At 40.6% G+C, this 15,961-nt stretch overlaps 1 protein-coding gene across 1 annotated transcript; it reads right to left on the reverse strand.

Moving 5' to 3' along the window:
• Window positions 1-575: 575 nt before the first annotated feature.
• FAM111B (FAM111 trypsin like peptidase B) lies at window positions 576-10,516 on the reverse strand. Its single transcript, XM_007953878.2, is given in 2 exon segments — window positions 576-2,729; window positions 10,436-10,516. Coding segments are annotated over 2 exon segments (2,235 nt in total).
• Window positions 10,517-15,961: the final 5,445 nt, after the last annotated feature.

The following is a 15,961-nucleotide window of genomic DNA, read 5'->3' on the forward strand; positions in this document are numbered from 1 at the left end:
TGCTTTGTACCACTCTCAACAGAAATACTCCAGGTGGATAACTTTAACAATGAGGAGTTCCTCAGTTGCTCACAGCAAATTCCACCATGGAGTTTACAAAGACTTATGGCTAGAAAAGCCATACCAGGTAATTTTCTACACCACAAATACCCATCAATAATCTTATGTGGAGATTCAGTTGCATCAACAGCCATCAGGTGATCTGGAATCTTTAATGAGTGATTAAAGATTGTAGCAGGAAAAGTATTGGGCTCCCAGAATTTTACTGGGGGCGAGGGGGAGGCATAGCTTTATGAAAATATCCAAAAATATATTTTGGTTAAAGTTAAACCTAAACTTTGTTGTATGATTGCTTTAGTTTCAGTAAATCCTAAAACATGATCTGGTACAGAAAGAATGAGTCAAATGCTGAGAGTAGGACTTGAGCCCGTTTTTCAAAAGGTAGGAATTTAGAAAGGAGACCCATCTCTTGAATAGTACTATAAGCCCTTGAATGGATTTATAAGTAAACAACTATGATACAATATGGATCTCTCCTATTGGCACTGAAGAATACCACATTTTAAACATCAACCCTACATCTCTGCCATATTTGATTTACTTTGTGAGCATTACACCCATTCCATGGGTTCAATCTGAGGATCCTGAAGCAATGACTCTTGTTTCTCATTTTTTTCTTCATTGTGATTCTCATTTTTCTCTTCATATAACAACTTATAAAATGTCTCATCTTTCTCTTTAATATCACACATGATAGAAACCATAGAGTAGCCATATTCAATAAGAGCATAAACCTTACCTAAATGTTCATAAAAATGCCCAAAGGCATGCATAGCAACCAACTTGCCAGACGCAGTAAACACTGGGGAGCCAGAGGACCCACTGGAGAAACAAGTGTCATAACTAAGTGTGGCAGTGCTATCAATGTGTGACAGGAAAGTTCTTCTGGTAAATATAGGGCAAGCATTATAAGTGGCAACACTGATTTCTGCTAGCCCATCTTGATGCTTTGAATACTTCCTGAACCGCTGATTTACAGGAATCACAGCACAATCATCTATTTTCTTAATCTGGCCATCTGGGTGACCTATTAAATAAATCAAACCACTAGATGGTTGAGGAGCAATTTGTCCACACAGGCCTGGAGGAAATGCATTTCCATTCTTTTTGAGTTTTAAAATGACATAATCTAGAGTTCCATCATATATTTCACACCACGGCTCTAAAAAAAACCAATTGTGGTAAGCAGGGCAAAACTCTTGGTAATTGAAAGTTACCTTTGCACACTTACTTATTGTATCAGGCCACAAACTTGGATGTGTGCCTTCTCCCACAATAAAATGCACAACATGTAGACAGGTCAAAATATAACCATCCTTTAAGCTAAAGCAAGTACTATTGCCAGTATTTATATTGTTCCATGTCATGAACCCAACTGACTTACTAAGAGGAATAAGACATTCATAGGTTGCAACTGAATTAGAATTTGCAGACTCTTTTCCAAAGTTCTTTTCATATATGCTGAATTGCTCCAATGGTGACACTTTTTGACTCTTTCGTTCTTCCTCAAAACACTTTCCCAGCCAAAGTGGAACTTCTTTAAAATTTGGATATTGCTGCACTATAGTACTGCTCAATTTTGTGGAGTTCCTTAGCCAGAGATTAATTGCATCCTCATGGATACCTTGATAAGTAATGTTGTGCCTACTCAGATATGGCCTTTGTCTAACCTGTGACTTTAGTTTCTTATATTTTTTCAGAAGATCATAGTAAAAAATAATACTTAACTTTGTCCGATAGTTTTTCTTTTCAATATCACGCCTTAGACTTTGGGGTGGAATTTTTTTTTTTCTCTTGTGTTCTACACCTTCGGTCTCTCTACCTCTGTCTGAGTCCTGGACCTTGCTTTCAGACTTTATCAGATCACAGGGACTGATTTTATCAGTGACATTTTCGTTCTTTTGTTTAGGATTTTCATGAATAATTTTTCTGACAGATTTTTTTTTTAAAATGACCATGTCTAAGGTCTTTCCAGATATATCATCCACCAGGGACTCTTTTCTATGAATTTTGTTATGACCTTCCATTAGTTTCCAATCAAGTTCACTGAGGTCAGAACGAAATCTGCCATCTTTATAGAGAGCTTCTTTGACAGTTTCACCCTCCAAGGCATAGACACAAATTGTACTTCCTATTTCATGAAGTTCCTTGACCTTAAGTATTTTCTTTATCGTCTTCCCAACAGCAACAATGTTAAAAAGAATGCAATTAAGATCTGGGTTTTCACAATGACGTAATATCTGATCATCTTCTTGCTGGCTACTCTTTCTTTGACTAAGTATTACTTTTAAATGCGAATCTTTAGGCAGGCATTTGAGAGGCATTCCTAAATTTACATATCCTCTGATTTCTTTTTCTGCATAAACAATAATGTTCCTATTAGAACAAGTTTCCATGAGATTCTCATTAGCTATCAGAGCTGAGAAAATACTTTCATTGGGTTTACCATATGCTGTAAACTCACTATGATCAAATTTCTTGAACCTTCTATTCAAAGTAAAGGTGAAATGACATTTTTCCTTGATGTTCAAATTTCGGTTCAGAATTTTAAGGGATGTTTCATGCTTACTGACTTCATTTCCAAGCACAGAAGCACTGCTACATTCTCTTAGGTCAGGTAGCAAATGCCCATCCAGCGTGCCAGAACTTGTCGGCTTCATGACAGCATCCTTAAAAGGGAAAGATTAAAATTTTAATCAGAAGCATCTGTAACAATAATCACCTCTAATAATGTTTCATATTTTTATGAAAGTAATAGGTCCTCTGAACAAAAACTGGACAAAAATAGGTATTATTGATGAAAAAATCCATAATTATTCCATCACCAGAGATGATAATGATACATTATGTTTTATTTGGTTCTATTATTTTATATGCAGATATAAAAAAAATCTAATGATATTATGCTGTATCTGAGATACTTTTCAGTTTTCACTCTCTCAGTGATCCCACAAGTCATTAATAACCTTTTAAAACACCATCTGAGGAACCATTAATAATCCACTATACAATAATTTTTAATTCATTCTTCCGATTTGGGTATTTAGATAGGTTCCATTTTTTTCACTACTTTAAATAAAATGACAAATATTCTTATACATTTAAAGCTTCGTCTACATATCTGAATATTTCTCTAAGCCCGATTCCCAGAAGTAAAAATACTGAGACTAAGGATATGAACGTATCTCACCTAAGACATACGGCCAAACTGCTTTCCTGAAACATTGGATCAATTCACATTGCCCTTGTCTCCTGCTCCCCAAGGAGACCAACTATATCAATGACTGCTCGAAAAATTTTCATTATTTTTATTTTAATGTTTGTTGACTGATAGGTGAAATGCCATCTCATTTAAATGCTTTGTAAGTTTCATCTATTTACTTACCAGTAAAGCTAACCATATTTAATACATCTTAAGAATGTATGAAGCATCACCTTTAAACGATTCCTGTTAAATATCTGTTTAATTCATATTCTGTACAAGGTTTCAACAGCACTAAATATAAATAAATATACCAAAATGACTAATATATCACAAGATATTCAATTTTGTGTACATGTTGTTGGTTGGTGTTGTTTGGTGCCATCAAGTTGGCTCTGACTCACAGAGACCCTATGTACAACTGAATGAAATGCTGCCCATTCCTGCACCAGCCTCACAATCCTTGCTATCCTTGTACCATCAAGTACAACAGAACAAAACTGCCTGGTCCTGTGCCACCTTCACAACTGTTACTATGCTTGAGTCCATCGCTGCAGCCACCGGGTCAATCCATCTCTCTGAAGGTCTACCCCTTGTTTGCTGACCTACCTTACCAAGCATGATATCCTCCTCTAGGGACTAGTCCCTTCTGATAACATGATTAATTCTCTAGTGCTGCTACAACAGAAATACCACAAGTGGATGGCTTTAACAAACAGAAATTTATTCTCTTATAGTTTAGGAGGCTAGAAGCCCAAATTCAGAATGCTGGCTCTAGCAGAAGACTAGGCTAGAAGTCCAAGTTCAATGGCTGGTTCTAGCCCCTAGACCTTGAGCTTCAGCTCTGCCATCCAGGCCCACTGGCGCATAGGCTGCAAAGGCAACAATCCCAAGATTGGAAGGCAAGATGGCAGGCAGTATAGCAGGGTACAGACCAAATCCAGGAACTGGAGATGAAGACTGAACCAAATGCAAGATCCCTTCCATATGTACTAGAAGCAGGCCACACCCTGTAGGCAACTCTCTTCCAACTGATTAGCTCTCAAAGCAGATTCCAGCATGGAAGTGATTACACCACATTCAATCTCATTGTGGGGAATAACTACATCCAGCTGCCAAGCCACTCAAAATCACAGCCAAGGCAAGTTGACACAGACCCTTAACTATCACAATGACTAAAGTATAAGAAATGAAGTCTGGCCATTCTTACTTCTAAGGAGCATTCTGGCTTCACTTCTTCTAAGACTGCTTTGTTTGTTCTTCTGGCAGCCCATGGTATTTTCAATATTCTTCACCAACACAATTCAAATGCATGGATTCTTCTGAGATCTTCCATATTCCATATTCATTGTCCAACTCTCACTTGCACATGAGGCTATTGAAAATATCATGGCTTTGGTCAGGCACACTTTAGTCTTCAAAGAGATATTTGCTCTTCAGCACTTTAAAGAGGTCTTTTGCAGCATATTTGCCCAGTGCACTGTGTCACTTGATTTCTTTACTGCTCCTTCCATGGGCAATGATTGCGGATCCAAGCAAAATGATATCTTTGACAACTTCATTCTTTTCTCTGTTTATCATGATGTTGCTTATTAGTTCAGATTTTTGTTTTCTTTATGTTGATGTGTGATTCATACCGAAGGCTGCAGTCTTTGATCTTCATCCTTAAGTGCTTCAAGTCTTCTTTGCTTTCAGCAAACAAGGCTAACCAGAAGGCTAGTGGTTCAAGCTCACCAGCCACTCCTCAGAAGGAAGATGGGGCAATCTACTTCCATAGTGATACTGCCTTGGAAACCCAAGGAGGGGGTCTCTGTAACTCGGATCCGACTCAACAGCAATGAGTTTGGGTTTTTTTTTTTTTTGTTACATACTCATTTTATTTTATACTGCCAAATCATTTTGCAAAATGGTAGTACCAAGGGGTACTCCTTCCAGTGGGAAATGAGAGTTCCCATTACTCCACATGCTTATTAAAACTTCTATTATCCAACTATTGGTGTTTGCAAATCTTATGGTGTGGAATGGCATCTCATTGGTGGTGTAAACAGTAATTCCTAATTACCAATGGGTTGAACCTTTTTTCATTTTTATGCCCTACAAAATACCTGTTCATATCTTTTTCCCACTCTCTACTGGATTGTCTTTCTTTTTAACTCTAGAAGAACTTAATATATTTTAGACATTATTTATTATTTGTGTTAAACATATTCTCTAAGTTTATGGCTTACTTTTTCCACTATCTTTGGGTGTTATTTAAGAATAGAATTTCTTAACTTCAATGTTGTCAAATTTATTAATCTTTTTATATCATAATAATATCATGTATGTTGTTGTTGTTATGTGCCGTCAAGTTGGACCCAACTCACAGCGACCCCTCCTTGGGTTTCCGAGGCAGTATCACTATGGAAGTACATTGCCCCATCTTCCTTCCAGGGAGTGGCTGGTGGTTTTGAACCGCCAGCCTTCTGGTTAGCAGTCAAGTACCTCTCTCTCTTTTTTTAAAGTTAACAGCTTGCTTTTCCCATTCAAGTCTTTAAGCCATCTGGAATCATTTTGCTTGTATGTGGTCTGAGATCACACTTTTCAATTTTACTTTTCCCACATGGATAACTATAATTGTCTCAGCACTACTAATTTAAACATTCATCCTTTCACCATGGATCTATATTGTCAGCTTCGCCATTATAATTTGTGGGTCCATCTCTATTCTCACTATTCTGTTCCAATGGTGTATTTTTCTGTATCTGTACCAAATAATGTCTTAAATTTGTTGTTGTTGCTATGGTTAGTTGACATCAAGTTGACACGATGACACCATGTGTACAGACTAGCACTACTCCATAGCGTTTTGATGGCAATGTCCTTTCTGTAGCAGTTCACCAGGTCTATCTTCCAAGCCATTTCTGGTTGGAATCAAGCTACCAAACTTTTGGCTAATGTTGTTGTTATCGTTAGGTGCCATCAATTCCAATTCACAACAACCCTGTGTACAACAAAATGAAACCCTGCCTGGTCCTGAGCCATCCTCATAATCATTGCTATGCTTGGGTCCACTGCTGCAGCCAATACATCCCCCTAAGGATCTTCCTCTTTTTCACTGATCCTCTACTTTTCCAAGCATGGTATCCTTTTCCACAGACCGGTCTCTCCTGACAACATGACCAAAGTATGAGACAAAGTCTAGGTATCCTTGCTTCTAAAGAGCATTCTGGCTATACTTCTTCTAAGAGAGATCTGTTGTTCTTCTGGGCATCCATGGTATATTCAATATTCTTTCCCAGCACCATTATTCAAAGGTCTATATAAGCTATAATAAGCATTCATACCTGGTAGGACAAATTATCTTGCCTTAGTCTTTATTCTTGAGAATATTTAAGATACTAGCTCTTTGTTTGTATGAGTTTTTTTTTTTGTTTCCAATAAATTCTAGTCAGCCACAAAAATAACCTTGATTGAGATTTGGATTTCACTGAATCAATACATATATAAATGTGAGAAGGACGGACATTTTAATAGTATTGAGTTTTCCTACTCATGAACATCTTACTAACTTTTTTGTGTGATTTGGGTAAAAGTTTACAGAGTAAATTTGTTTTCCGTTCAACAGTTTATATACATCTTATTGTGTGACACTGATTATAATCCCCTCAATGGAACAGCACTCTTCCTACTTCCTCCTGTGACTACCATTGCCCTTTGTCCTTCTTTCCTAACTATTCCCGCTTTCTAAGCTTTAACCCTAAGCAAATATTGCCCTTTTGATCTCTTATGTTTGACTGTTGTTAGTACATGCCTCCACAGTGTTACTGTTCACCTCATACACCTGTCTGACTAAAAGTCGAGCCATGGGAGTGAGTTCAGTTCCAGGCTTGAAGGGTGACTAAGGGCTACAGTCTCAGGTTCCGCTGGTCTCTATCAGACTAAGTATGGTCTTTTTATTGAGACTTGTTCCACATTTTTATCCCACTCTACCCAGGATCTCATATTGCGATTCCTTTCAGAGTGGGGCAGTGGTAGCCTAGCACCACCTAGTTCTTCTGGTCTCAGGGTCATGGAGGCTGAGGTTCATATGGTCTACTGATCCCCTGGACTAACTGTTTCCACACATTCTTGATTTTCTTCAATCTTCTTTGCTCCAGATAAGGAGAGAGAAATAGTTGCAGCGAAGGTGGCTGCTCACAAGTTGTTAAGATCCCAGTTGCGACTCACCAAAGCAGCATGTAGAACAATGTCTTTATGGACTATGTTATGCCAGTTGACATCATGTCTCCCACAATTATACTATGGTCCTGAGCTCACAGGCCCAGTGACCCACTCTCTCAAAGAGTTTGGTTATGGCTAAGAAGTTTTCTTAACTTTGTTCTCTGTTCACTCAAATATATACATGGACATTTTTACAGCACATACATATATATGTATGCAGAAATATCATCTGCCAAACCTATATATGGCCATGGGTATAGTCCTGTTCATCTACCTATACCTAATCATGTTGCTGGTCTACCTATGTATCCAGTTGTAGATTGCTTATGGAATAGCCTATGTAATTGTGTTTACCTCTGTTATCTGCAACTGTTCTATATCTCTCCATGTCTTCTTTTTCCCTAGTGATATTAAGCTGACCATCCACTCTTTCTATATTGCCTTTCCCTTCACCCAAATTAATATGTGTCTGTTATGTATTTAGTAATTTTCCCTCTCATCCCCTCCCCTTGCTGGTAACCATAAAACAATGTTTCTTCCTGTATGTAAACCTTTACTTGTCTTTTTATAATAATGGACTTATATGATATTCAACCTGTGACTTACTTATTTCACTCAGCAAAATGTCCTCCAAGTTAACCCACATTATGAGGTGTCTCATGGACTCTTCATTATTATTTAATGTTGCATAGTATTCCATTGTATATATGTACCATAGTTTGGTTATCCAGTCATTTGTTGACGAGCACTTAGCTTGTTTCCATCTCTTTGCTATTGTGAATAGTGCTATGAACAAAAACAAACAAACAAACAAAAAACCCACAGTCACTGCCGTCAAGTTGACTTCAACTCATAGCGAGCCCTCCTTGAGTTTCCAAGGCATTATCACTTTGGAAGTAGATTGCCCAACTTTCCTTCTGAAGAGTGGCTAGTGGGTTTGAACCACCAGCCTTCTGGTTCACTGTCAAATGCCTTAGGCACTACTATGCATATTATCTGTTTGTGTTCCAACTCTCAGTTATTTAGGGTATATACTTAGTAATGGGACTGCGGATTAAATGGTGTTTCTATTTTCAACTTTTTAAGGAAGTACTATTTTCCACAGTGGTTGTACCATTTTGCCATTTCACCAGCAGTGTATGAGAGTCCCAATGTCTTCATACCCTTGCCAGCATTTATTGTTTTCTGACTTGTTGAACTTTGCTATTATTGTTAATAATAACAATAATAGATGGTATTGGTGGGATGGTATCTCATTGCTGTTTTGAGTTGCATCTCTCTAATGGCTAATGATTATGAGCATTTCTTCATGTGTTTGTTGGCTGCCTGAATATCTTCTTTGGTAAAGTGTCTGTTCATATTCTCCATCCATTGTTCAATTGGACTGTTTGTCTTTTTGATGTTGAGGTGCCGGATTGTCTATAAATTTTATACGTAAGTCCTTTGTTGGATATGTCACTGTCAAATATTCTTTTCTAATCTGTAGGTTCTCTTTTTACTTTTGGAGAAGTTTTTTGATGCACGTAAGAATCTGATTTATAGAAGGACCCAGTCATCTCATTTATCTTATGCTGTTTGTGCATCTGTGGTTATATTTGACAGTCTATTTATGCCATAAAACAGGGCCTCTATGTTTGTCCTCCATTGATGAGCATTTAAGTTGTTTCCATCTTTTTGCTGTTGTGAACAGTGCTACAATGAACACAGGTGTGCGTCTATTTTTTCTTGTCATGGCTCTAATTCCTTTAGGATATGTACCTAATAGTGAGATTGCTGCATCATATGGTATTTCTTTTCCCCGCTTTTTGAGGAAGTGCCGTACTGTTTTCCAGACATGGTGTACCACTTCACAGCCCCACCAACACTGTATGAGGATTCCAGTCTTTCCACATCCGTGCCAGCATGTATTTACTCATATTGAACTTTGCTATTAGTGCTGGGGTAGGATGACATCTCATGGTTGTTCTGATTTCCGTATCTCTAATGGCTAACGATCACCAGCTTCTCTTCATGTGTTTGTTAGCTGCCTGAATGTCTTCTTTGGTAAAGTGTCTATTCATGTCTTCTGCCCATTTTTTAACTAGGTTATTTGTCTTTTTGTTGTTAAGATGTTAACCAACCAAATTCACTGCTATCCAGTCGATTCCAACTCATAGCGGCCCCCATTGGGTTTCCAATGCGGTAAACCTTTACAGAAGTAGATTGCCCCATTTTCCTTCTGTGGAGCAGCTGGTAGGTTTGAACCACCAGCCTTCTGGTTAGCATTCAAATGCCCTAGGCACTGTGCCTCCAGAGCTCCTCTGTTAAGGTGTTGATGAAATCTTAATCATTTTTAAGATCTTTCTCATATGCTACAGTTCTAATTTCTTGATTCTAAATTAAGCTTTCTTCTCTCTGCACTCAAAAAGCCCTTGTTTGTATCTCACTTTAATAATATCATTTGTATATGGAGTAAATGGTGTGCTGGTCAAAAGCCTGGACTCTGACATCTGATAGTCTCAGTTCAAATATTTTCTCTGAAGTCTATTACTTTTTTTCACTTTAAGCAAGTTCAGTTTCAGTTTCTTCATCTCCGAAGTCAAGATGATGATATCCATTGCACAGGGTTTCATTAAATGTTAAATGAGTAATCCACATGTGACAACCATAATTCCATGTACAGAGTAATTTCTCACTAAATATCAACTATATTATTATTCTTGTCTGTATATTCTCCCAATGATATAAAGTATCTCTACTGTTCACTAGTTTTGTTATTTGAAAACACATTTTCCATGGCTACTTAACTTGTACAATATCATTTTGTTTTCTATAAGTGTTTGTATTTATGATCTTCCTAAATATTTTCTAAACAACACAAGAAAAAGGACAATAATTACCATTCTTTGTGAACTTCTCTTCTTCCAAATAACCTAATATAGTGCTATGGTTACAGTGTTGCTCTCATGAGGGGTTAAAAAAAAGACATACCACTGAAACTTCAGTTCTGGAACCCTGGTCATTTTCTGTAACATGGAATGACTTGTTCTCTTCAGTCTTTATGAAATTCATGATGAGTTCAAAGAGAATATATCTGACTTCTACTTCTGTCCAAGTTGTAGAAACAATGATTGGATTTACTCTCCCACCTGAAATAACTAAACAAACAACAAAAAAGCAAAATATAAGAAATAGCAACTTTCAAACAGTAGACATGAGGCAGCACAGGACCATGAATTCTTGATTTCTGAGAGGGATGCACGCCCTACCATCACCTCAGCTTACTACCTTAAGAGTGTCAGACCATATCTTGGAGAAGAAACAAAACACACGCAATACAGTAGTCCCCTCGACTTGAGAAGTCACACTGTGAGTCTGGAAAGACCAATGTGGTGTAAGTTTTCAGAGCAGAGAACTAGAGAGAAGTACAGCTACACAGACAGATGGGAGTGCCAGAGATCTGCAGTGGGTACTCCTTAACATCTCAGATAAATGTTTGTAAGTAGTTTTTAGTTTTAGGGTGCAGTTGGGGCATTTGCATGTTTAACAATGCCCTTCCCCTAAATGTGTCCTACGCATTGGTTGGAACAGCTGCCTAGGCTCCCTGGAAGGGTCATTTTCACCTGTAAACTCTATTACTCCCAGATGATCTCTGAAGCTGGGCAGCTTCACAGTGGAGGGTTTCCCCCCCCCCCACTGGGCAGCTGCCCAGGCAGAGATCTTCCTGTCTAGTGTCCAAGAACTCACGTCTGTCCTAGGCCCAGAAGATCACTCACAGAAGAAGAGAGTCCACCGCAACCGAGCCTGCGACGGCCACACCGGGATCTGCAAGAGCTGCGAAGATGGCGTTAGCTCACTCTCTTGGCAGGCAGGATCTTCCCACGGTAAAAAGGGGAATTTCGCGCTCTCGGGAATTGACACTATCTCTGGCCAATGAATGGCCTCCAATGGAAGCAACTCATCCACAGCAGAAACCAACTGCCTCCGCTCCCGCCACTGAGTGGCATAGAGGGAAAGGAGGGCGGTGGATCCCGTTCCTCTCAGACAGCAAGGACCCAGCGGAAGAGGCGCACTCAATCACCCTATTGGTCCTGATGACATGGCCTCCACCAATCCAGTGCCTATCCAGGTCCACTGTCAGCTTCCTTTTTCGCGATAAACTCTGAATGACCGCCTCCCCCCCCCCCGCCTCTGGCCTTCCCCGCCCACCACGTATCCTTCACTGATTGGAAGGCGCGCCTGCTAGTCTGGGAGCTGACCGAGCGCTAGGCGGGGGTTGGTCGGATTTGCGCTTTATCGAGGCTAGGGTGTGGCGGCGGACGAGGTGAGCAGGAGCTGCGCACCAGGCCTCGGGTGCTGCAGTGCGAACAGCCTGGCCGCAGGCGCTTCGTGCACCGCGGTCGCTGACCTTCCGCCGCTGTGAGTTGCGCGGCGGCGGTTGGAGCACCCGCCGGGTTAAGGGACCCTGCAAAACTCAATCGAGATGCTGCGGAAGCCCTGGCCAGGAACCTGCAGGCTTTGATGCCGGCTCTTCACTACCCTCCAGCGGAGGAATTGCCCCAAGGCAGGCACATTCCAGGCACAGCTCAGTCCCATGGTGAGGTCTCCTGGGACTTGGCTACCCTCGAAAATGAGCCAACGTTGCCTAGGAGCTGATGCACAGTGGGTTCTGCGACCAGGAGGAGGAAGAAGCCGGCATCTGCACGCCCCAGGAATCACCTGGTTCTCAGGCCCCACGTCAGTACTTGCAGAACATTACAGCCTTGAAGGGGGACTACAGAGTTGTTTGTTAGATGCTGTGGAGCCGGCCCTGCCTCATAGCCACCTTACGTGCAATAAACCAAAACACTGCCCAGTTCTGCTTCATCCTCACCATCCTTGCCGTGTTTGAACCCACTGTTGCAAACACTGTGTCAGTCCACCTCCTTGAGGGTTGTTCCCTTTTTTGCTGACCCTCCACAAAGCATGATGGCCTTCAAGAACTGTTCCCTCCTGATATCTTGTCCAAAGAACCTCAGACGAAGTCTCACCATCCTTGCTTTTAAAGAGCATTCTGGCTATACTTCTTCCAAGACAGATTGGTTCATTCTTCTGGTGGTCCATGGTATATTCAATATTCTTTGCCAACACCACAATTCAAATGCATCAATTCTTTTGTGGCCGTCCTTATTCATTGTCCAGTTTTCACACGCGTGTGACGTGATTGAAAATACCATGGCTTGGGTCAGGCACACCTTAGTCCTCAAAGTGACATCTTTGCTTTTAAACAGTTGAAAGAGGTCTTTTGCAGCGGATTTGCCCAGGGCAATATCTCATTTGATTTCTGGACTGCTCCTTTCATGGTCATTGTTTGTAGATCCAAGAAAATGAAATCTTTGACAAGCACAATCTTTTTCTTCATTTATGATGGTGCTTATTGGTTAATGGTAGGATTTTTGTTTCTTAATATTGAGCTGTATTCCATACTGCAGACTGTAGTCTTTAATCTTCATCAGTAAGTGCTTCAAGTTACCTTCAGTTTCAGCAAGCAAGGTTGTGTCATATGCCTAGGTTGTTAATGAGTCTTCCTCTAATCCTATGCCTTATTCTTCATATAATCCAGCTTCTTGGATTATTTCCTCAGCATACAGACTGAATAAGTGTGGTGAAAGGATACAACCCTGATGCACACCCTTCCTGATTTAAAATCAGGCATTATCTCCTTGTTCTGTTCAAAGGACAGCCTCCTGGTCTATGTACAGGTTCCTCATGAGCACAACTTAAGTGTTCTGGAATTCCCATTCTTCTCAGTATTATCCATAATTTGTTATGATTCACATAGTTAAATGCTTTTGCACAGTCAATAAAACACAAGTAAACAACTTTCTGGTATTCTTTGATTTCAGCCAAGATCCATCTGACGTCAGCAATGATATCCCTCATTCCACATCCTCTTCTGAATCCAGCTTACACTTCTGGAAGTTCCCTGTCAATATACTGCTGCAATCAGTTTTTAATAATCTTCAGCAAAATTTTACTTGCATGTGGTATTAATGATATTGTTTGATAATTTCCATGTTCTATTGGATCACCTTTCTTTGCAACGGGCACAAATATGGATCTCTTCCAGTCAGTTGGCTGTCTTCTAAATTACTTGTCACAGAAAAGTAAGTGCCTCCAACATGGCTTTTGTTTGTTGAAACATCTCAGTGAGTATTCCGTCATTTCCTGGAACCTTTTTTTTTTGTACCAATTCCTCAGTGCACCTTCAACTTCTTCCTTCAGTACCATTGGGTCTTCATCATATGCCACCTGCTGAAACAGGGGTAGGTATGACTTTTTTGCCCCCACTTCAGATGAGGAGATTGGTCATTGAAATCTTCCAGCCACTCCACCAGAGAAAGATGAGGGAGTCTGCTTCCATAAAGATTTATGGCCTTGGAAACGCTGTGGAGCAGTTCTACTATGTCCTTAAGGGTCACTGTGAGTTGTAATCCACTCAGTGGCAGTGGAGTTTGTTTCCAGTGGTCAGATTCAAATGAGTTGATTTGCCTGAGGCCAAAGGAGTACTTGAGGACAGAAGAGGGTCCTGAGGGGTTTTAACCTTAAAGCCTAACAGTCTCTTAAGGGCCTGCAGGAAAACTTTCTTCCCCACCTGGGGTTCTAGGATTTCCTGTTTGTAAATTAAAGAGGTCTCTGTGATTTTGTGTTCAAACGTATCCCTTGAATGGCTTTCAAGAAATGTGGAATCTGGGAACCAACCCCAATCCATTTGGGTTCAGTGGGTCTGGGGGCGAGGCCCCATAGTCTATATCTTTCATCAAGCAGCTGACATCAACGGAACTGACTGAGAAGCTCTGGCCTAGATCTGCGCTTCTCAGACTTTAAGGTGCATCAGAGTCATCTGGGAGCTTGTCCCAGCACACTTTGGTGGGGCTGGGGTGGGGCCAGGTAATTGGCTTTTCTCAAAAAGGGATGCAGATTTTATTTGTTGGGTAACCACTGAAACCAGTTATAAATTTAATTTTAAAAAGATTATCTAAATATAAATATTGTATTAACTAATTTTATCCACATAACAACCACTGAAGCCAGCTAGAGTTATCTCTAGACCAAGGGGCTGTCTTTTGAACAGAACTAAGGTATACTGCATGGTTTAAACTCAGGAAGGGTGTGTGTTGTATCCTTTCATCATACTTACTCAATCTTTATCTGAGCAAATAATCCAAGAGGTTGGGCTTGAAGAAGAAGGCAGCGTCAGGATTGGAGGAAGACTCATTAATAACCTGCAGTATGCAGATGACACAGCCTTGCTTACTGAAAGTGAAGATGACTTGAAGTACTTACTGATGAAGATGAAAGATTACAGCCTTCAGAATGGATTGCACTTCAACATAAAGAAAATAAAAATCCTCACAACTGGACTGATAAGCAGCATCACCATAAATGGAGAAAACACTGATGTTGTCAGGGATTTCATTTTACTTGGACCCACAATCAACACCATGGAAGAAGCAGTTAAGAAATCAGACTTATGGCATTGGGCAAATCTGCTGCAAAGACTTCTTTACAGTGTTAAGAAATAAAGATGTCACTTTGAAGAGTAAAGTGCCACTAACCCAAGCCATGGTATTTTCAGTTGCCTCATACGCATGTGAAAGCTTGACAATGAATAAGCAAGACTGAAGAAGAGTTCTTGCTTTTGGATTATGGTGTTGGTGAAGAATACTGAAAATGCCATGCACTGCTAGAAGAATGAAGAATGAACAAATCTGTCCTGAAGGAAGTGCTGTCAGAATGCTCCTTGGAAGTGAGAATGGCCAGACTTCATCGTACCTATTTTGATCACCTGCTCAAGAAGGGACCATTCCCTGGAGAAGGATATCATGCTTGGTAAAGTAGAGGGGTCCTGGAGAAAAGGGGAAGGCCCTCAACAGGACAGATAGACACAGTGGCTGCAACGATGGGTTCAAGTATAGCAAGGACTATGAGAATGGCACAGGACCTAGCAGTGTTTCATTCTGTTGTCCACAGGGTCGCTGTGAGTTGGAGGCAACTCAAGGGCACCTAACAAGGAGTTATCTCAATTTCAGAGGCAATTGCAGCCATAGAGAGGACAAGTAATTCACCTCCAGACACACAGCTATTAGCAGAGGTAGGACTATAACCCAGGCAATCTGGCGTCCTATCCTAAACCCTTTGATTTTGCTTCCTGTTTAGTGTTCCATGGGAGCTCTGGTAGTGTAATGCCTAAGGCATTTGACTACTAACCAGAAGGCTAGGGGTTCAAACCCACCAGCCACTCCTCAGAAGGAAGGTGGAGCAATCTACGTCCATAGTGATACTGCCTCAGAAATCCAAGGAGGGGTGGCTATGAGTGGGATCTGACGGGACAGCATTGAGTATAGTGTTCCATCAGTCCCCACCCCACCAGGGCGCTTCCTGCTTCCTTCAGGGCTCTGCCGCTCCCACTGGTCCTGATTCTTGCGCTGCACCTGCGGGCTCCTTTACTTGCAGCCTTGGCAAGGAGATGAGCGC

Source organism: Orycteropus afer, unplaced genomic scaffold (assembly GCF_000298275.1).
Source record: "Orycteropus afer afer isolate SDZICR_OR568_19922 unplaced genomic scaffold, OryAfe1.0 scaffold00419, whole genome shotgun sequence".
Lineage (NCBI taxonomy): Eukaryota > Metazoa > Chordata > Mammalia > Tubulidentata > Orycteropodidae > Orycteropus > Orycteropus afer.